Source organism: Kogia breviceps, chromosome 3 (genome assembly GCF_026419965.1).
Source record: "Kogia breviceps isolate mKogBre1 chromosome 3, mKogBre1 haplotype 1, whole genome shotgun sequence".
Lineage (NCBI taxonomy): Eukaryota > Metazoa > Chordata > Mammalia > Artiodactyla > Physeteridae > Kogia > Kogia breviceps.
Genome location: NC_081312.1, coordinates 151,705,238 through 151,711,237, shown reverse-complemented (window position 1 = coordinate 151,711,237; position 6,000 = coordinate 151,705,238). Strand labels below are relative to the sequence as shown.

Here is a 6,000-nt window from a genome sequence, read left to right as displayed (position 1 = left end):
AGTTGATGAATATTTGGGTTATTTGCGCTTTTTGGTTATTATGAATTATGCTGTCATGAACATTCATGTGCAAGTTTTTGTGTGGACATATATTTTTAGTCCTCTTAGATATATACCTTGGAGTGGAATTGCTGGTTAATATGGTCAAGATAGTAACTACAGTAATATAGTTAATATGTTTAACCTTTTGAGGAACTGCTCTATTTTCTAAAGTGGCTGCACCATTTTACATACCCACCACCAGTGTTCCATCCTCCCCTAAACTCATAATAAAAACTGTCTTTTGGGGCTTCCCTAGTGGCGCAGTGGTTGAGCGTCCGCCTTCCGATGCAGGGGATGAGGATTCGTGCCCTGGTCCGGGAGGATCCCATATGCCGCGAAGCGGCTGGGCCCGTGAGCCATGGCCACTGAGCCTGCGTGTCCAGAGCCTGTGCTCCGCAACGGGAGAGGCCACAACAGTGAGAGGCCCGCGTACCTTTTAACCATCCTCAAATATACTTAACTTTTTATTGTGAAATAATTTTCAATTTAAAGAATTGCAAGGATGGTACAAAGAATTCCAGTGCTATTTCCTCACTCAGCTTCCCCTGGTGTGAGATAATCAATATTTTGAAAAAGATAGAAATAATAGCCAGAGACCAGTTCTGGTTTTTCTTGTCCTAGGTGTGTGTTAGGAGATTCTGCCAGTCAAAGCAAAGACTATTTATATACAGACGTGCCTGACTTAACAATGGTTTGACTTACAATTTTTGTATTACTTTAACCATGGTGTGAAAGTGATATGCATTCACTAGAAACTATACTTCTTTTCCCAGTATGATACTCTCTTCTGATGGTGGGCAGCAGCAGCAAGCCACAGCTCCCAGTCAGCCACATGAGCACAGATGGCAAACAACCAGTATACTTACAACCTTTTGTAGCCACACAACCATTGTCTTTCACTTTCAGTACAGTAGTCAATAAATTACTTGAGATATTCAACACTTTATTATAAAATACACTTGTGTAGGACTTCCCCGATGGTCCAGTGGTTAAGACTCCACACTTCCACTTCAGGGGGCACGGGTTCAGTCCCTGGTCCGGGAAGTTCCACATGCCCAGCAGTGCGGCAAAAAAATAAAAAAAAAAAAAACGGCTTGCGTCAGATGATTTTGCCCAACCGTAGGCTAGTGTGTGCTCTGCTTGCATAAGGTAGGCTAGGCCAAGCTACAATGTTCAGTAGATTAGGCGTATTGAATGCATTTTTTACTTACGGTATTTTCAATTTACCATGGGTTTACTGGGAGGTAAGTCAAGGAAGATCTGTATAGAGACAGAAGTCAGCGATAAGAGGGTCACATTATGGTGCCCGAGGTAACAAAACCAGGAGGTTTTCGTCTAGTAGACAATCAGATCCTGTTAGCAAGGTCAACTTCGGGGAGAAAGGGACTACCTCACAACCCGCACGACTGTTGGTCTCATCACACGGTTGCATGGTTTGGTAGTTTTCTAATCCTATCGGGTTGTTTTCTCTCCAGTCAAGAGTTTCTTAAACTCCTGAAAGCGTCAGGCAGTGCTTTGAAAGTCACATCCTCCGCCCTTACCCAACAGCACTTATTTAAACACCTCAGTCGTCAGTTTCCCATAGCGCAGGAGACCAGCAGCAGCAGAGGAGGCAAGGCCTGTGTGCACATCTAGGGCCACACCCAGACCCACGACCGGGGCTTGCACGCGCCGGCCGCTCAGGAGCCTTTTCTGCCCTCAGACTCCAGAAACTCGGCTCCCTATTGGCCAGGCGTGCACCAGGGCCCGCCTTCTGGAAGTTGCAGGGCGGCCTCCTATCTAACCCCGAGTGGCGGGCCCCGTGTGGGGCCACGGGGCTGAGAGCGGGAAGTGGGCTTCATTCTGTTCTCAGCAGACGAGGTTAGGGGTACGAGAGCCCTCCTACAGCGAGGTCAGGCCTGGAGGCTGGATTAGGACGGTCGAGAGACCCTTTGTCTGCTCGCCCCGGCGAAGGGGCGGGGCCGCGCCGGTTCCGCCCCGGAAGCGGAAGTGCGGGCACCCTGGGGTTCTGTCCAGTGAGAGCTTGGCCCGTGCGCTAGCTGTTCCTCCAGCCGGTTACATCCCGCCGTCTTTTCTGCCCGTGTCCCCTCGCCGGCCCCGCCATGCTGTCTCTAGATTTTTTGGACGATGTGCGGCGGATGAACAAGCGGCAGGTGAGGTTGGCCGCCCACTGTTCCCCTTGTCCCTTCGACGGTGCCACTGCGGCCACTGCGGTGCTCCGCGGACCTCTGGGCCCCAGTGTGAGGGCTGGAGCGGGTCTGACGCCTGGATTATTCCATCTCTTTGTGGGGTCTGTGTCCAGAGGTAGCTTTATCCGCCCTCTATTTTTAGCCGCTGGCTGATACGGGGCCTTCTAGGGGCGGAGCGGGAAGCCTGGTCTTCACGTTCCATTGCCCCCTGTGAGGCAGGGAAGCAAGTGGAAACCGTAGGGCTCTTTGTAAGTGGGAGTTGGGGTTGCTTATTGTTTTAGGCTTAGTAAGGCGGCAAACTCGTGATTTCTCCAGTCGCAGCGACTTCCGATGGATTCCAGCAGCTAGGTTTAGCAGTTCACCGCTATTCTGGGATGCTCGGGAAGGCGGTTGTAAGGCCCCCAAAAAGCCGTTTGGCTACTTTGAGCCCGGTACAACCCTTCTAGTACAGCTGGGCCTCAGCGGGCTGTCCTGACTTCCTTGAACCACCTCCGTGTTCAGAGTTGAAACAGTTAACTCTCCTTGCCTTTGAGTCCGCTTAGCATTAAGCTATACCTCAGGATCCTCGGGTATACCTCCCAGTATTAGTAATACAGGGATCCTGAAACGTCCATCTCTTGATTTTGCCCTTAAACCTTACTCCTTCTTGAACTTACAGATCATATTCCAAATGGTACAGGGAATATTGTTGTAATTATTTAGTCTTTGGAAAAAGTTGCTCCTTTTTGTCTTCTACACCAAGTGTGTCTGTAGAGCCCACTTTTGCTTTCCTGGGACCTTTTTACAGTGTTTTACTGTTAAGAATTGTCCTGATGTCACTATTAAAGGTTTTTCTCTTGGACTTCTATTATGCACTATTTATATTTACCATTTAGGGAAGAAGATATACAACTTCCCCTTACTCCCCTTCAGACCTCTTCTTAGACATGTTTCCTAAATTCCTTCAGTCATAATTGATCATTTTTTTCCCCCAAATTGCACAAAACGTTTCAGATTCTCACTTGTATAGTGTTTTTTCATCCATATGTGAATTTCTAGGTGCAGAGACATTGCTTTGAAGAAACTCTTCTTTTGGGCCTACTGTTTATTGTACCCTGTGCTAGGTACAATGAGAGAAATGCAAAGATAGATAAGACAGATTCTGCCTTCAAGGAGCATAAATATGTAGAAAATGACTAAGGCAAAACAATAACTATTTTGAGCTCTTGCTATGTGTGAAATGCTTTATATACCTGTGAGGTAGATAATGTTATTCCCATTATACAAGTGGAGAAAATGAGCAACCTCCTAGAGATTGTTAGGAGGGGATGTGAAGGATTGGATAGCGTGGGGATGGGATGAGGGAAAATTAGAAGTGAGGTTTTACCTGCACATAATATCTGGGGGAAAAAATTGATACTGACTGTAGGTACCGAGAGCTAATTAGATGAAAAGAGGGAAACTAGAAGTTTCATCAAATGTCTGATTAACTTGAGTTGTAATTTTTTTTCCCTATCAGGTTCATAGAGGAATAGTTTAGTACAGTAAACTCCATCCAGGGGAATTCCCTGGTGGTCCAGTGGTTAGGATTCTGCACTTCCACTGGGTGGGGTCTGGGTTTGATCCCTGGTCGGGGAACTGAGATCCCACAAGCCGTGTGGCATGGCCAAAAAAAACCCCCCAAAAAACCATACCTCCATCCATTTAAAGTGTATCAGTTGATAAGTTTCTACAGTTACATACACCCATTACAATCAAGATACAAAACATTTCTGTCACCCACAAGATCCCTTTGTAGTTCATTTCTTTAGCACTTGGCAACCACTGATTTGCTTTTTTGTCAGAATAGATGGGTTTGCTTTTTTAAAAAAATATATTTTATTTATTTATTTATTTAGCTAGCTGCACTGGGTCTTAGTTGCTGCACACAGGATCTTCATTGCGGCATGTGGGATCTAGTTCCCCGACTAGGGATCGAACTCGGGCCCTCTGCATTGGGAGTGTGGAGTCTTAGCCAGTGGACCACTAGGGAAGTCCCTGGTTTGCATTTGATAGAAATGGAATCACAGAGTATGTATTCTTTTGCACTGCAAGTTTTAATTGATTTTTAACACCTTACTCAAGACTTTTGTTTACGGTATGTAATTTTTGTTTTTGTCTGCTTCACAGTTTTCAAAATTAAAGTGTTTCACTACTTTCATGGCATCCAATACACTGTTGCCAGATTATTGTCTTCTCTCCTGCCCTCCAACCTTTAGTAGATCCCATTGCCTTGTAGGTTAAGTCCAAACCCCTTAGAATGGCATTTGAAGTAAGTCCCAGTCGTTTTACAGTCTGCCGTTTCTCACTGTGTCAGTCTTGTCCCAGTTTACTCTTCTTGCCTGTTTCATTTCACAGTGTATATGAACATTGTTCTATTCAAACTTTGTGTACTTAACTGTCTTCAGAACTCCCCTTGTATTATTTCTGAGTCTTTGTGGACCGCCCTAGACTATTAGGTGATCTCTAAAGCCCTTTTAGCTGTTATGTACTCTTCTATTTGTCTTCTCCCCTTTTCAGTGTGGCTCTTTTACTGTAGTGTCAGAGCACAGTGTTCCTGAGGTTTTTCTTAATCCGTGAAGCCCTGATTTGTAGTTTGCCTGTTTCTGTGGTAAATACTTCCAACATGGTTGATTTAAAGCTGCTAACATGACATCACTGAATGTGGAATTAGGAAGAAATGTGGTAGCATGCAACTGTAATTTCCACCTTACAGGTAAAATTTAAAAAATTATCTCTAGAACACAGATAATAGTAAAATAGTTAGAAACTGATTTAGAGTATTTATTGACTTTGTTTTTAAAGTAATTTAATTGTACTAATTTTTTTAATATATATATTTTTTAATTAATTTATTTATTTTTGGCTGTGTTGGGTCTTGGTTTCTGTGCGAGGGCTTTCTCTAGTTGCGGCGAGTGGGGGCCACTCTTCATCGCGGTGCGCGGGTCTCTCACTATCGCGGCCTCTCGTTGCAGAGCACAAGCTCCAGACGCGCAGGCTCAGTAGTTGTGCTCATGGGCCCAGTTGCTCTGCGGCAGCATGTGGGATCCTCCCAGACCAGGGCTCTAACCCGTGTCCCCTGCATCGGCAGGCAGACTCTCAATCAGTGCGCCATCAGGAAAGCCCCTGTACTAATTTATAATAACACTGTGTTTAAAAACCAGCTTGCAAGATTCCTGAAAATTTAGCAGGTTGGCTCCAGCACACCTCTGGTTGTAGGTTAATTTCTTGATGCCCATTGAGGTAACCTTTGTGTGCAGAAAAGCCTGTTTAGAATTCTTATATTTAAAAACATATTATTCAATTTATAAAAGCTAAAATTTTAAAACCAAGTTCTTAAACCTTTCAGAATCAGTTTTCAAATCTTATCCTACTTAAAGTCTAGCCGCTGTTGGGATCTTAGTTCCCTAGCCAGGGATTGAACCCGGGCTCATCTTAGTTCCCTAACCAGGGATTGAATCCGGGCTCTCGGCAGTGAAAGTGCCAAGTCCTAACCACTGGACCACCAGACTGGACCGCCAGGGAATTCCCAGGTCTAGCAAATTTTAACAATGACTTTTAAGGGCCTTTGAATATTTGGGCTAATTTATAAATAGACATCTTAAAAACATTAAATTTAACTTATAAATTTAAAGAATTTCCTTTTTAAGAACATCGATTATTCAACAAACACCACTGCATACTTATATAATTTTTATAAATCTGGAGCTTAAGTTCTCCTAAATGTTTCAACATTTGAATGTAAGGTATA

At 44.5% G+C, this 6,000-nt stretch overlaps 1 protein-coding gene across 3 annotated transcripts in view; it reads left to right on the top strand.

Annotated features, from left to right (window-relative positions):
- Positions 1-2,044: 2,044 nt before the first annotated feature.
- Positions 2,045-6,000, top strand: part of SEC11A (SEC11 homolog A, signal peptidase complex subunit) — a 47,671-nt gene continuing 43,715 nt past the window's right edge. For 2 of the 3 annotated variants that reach the window (XM_059057356.2, XM_059057358.2), the window contains exon 1: positions 2,045-2,195. In XM_059057356.2, coding sequence (XP_058913339.1) covers positions 2,145-2,195 — 51 coding nt within the window. In that variant the 5' untranslated portion in view covers positions 2,045-2,144. The remainder of the gene's footprint in view (positions 2,196-6,000) is intronic. The other variant, XM_059057359.2, reaches the window with a different exon arrangement.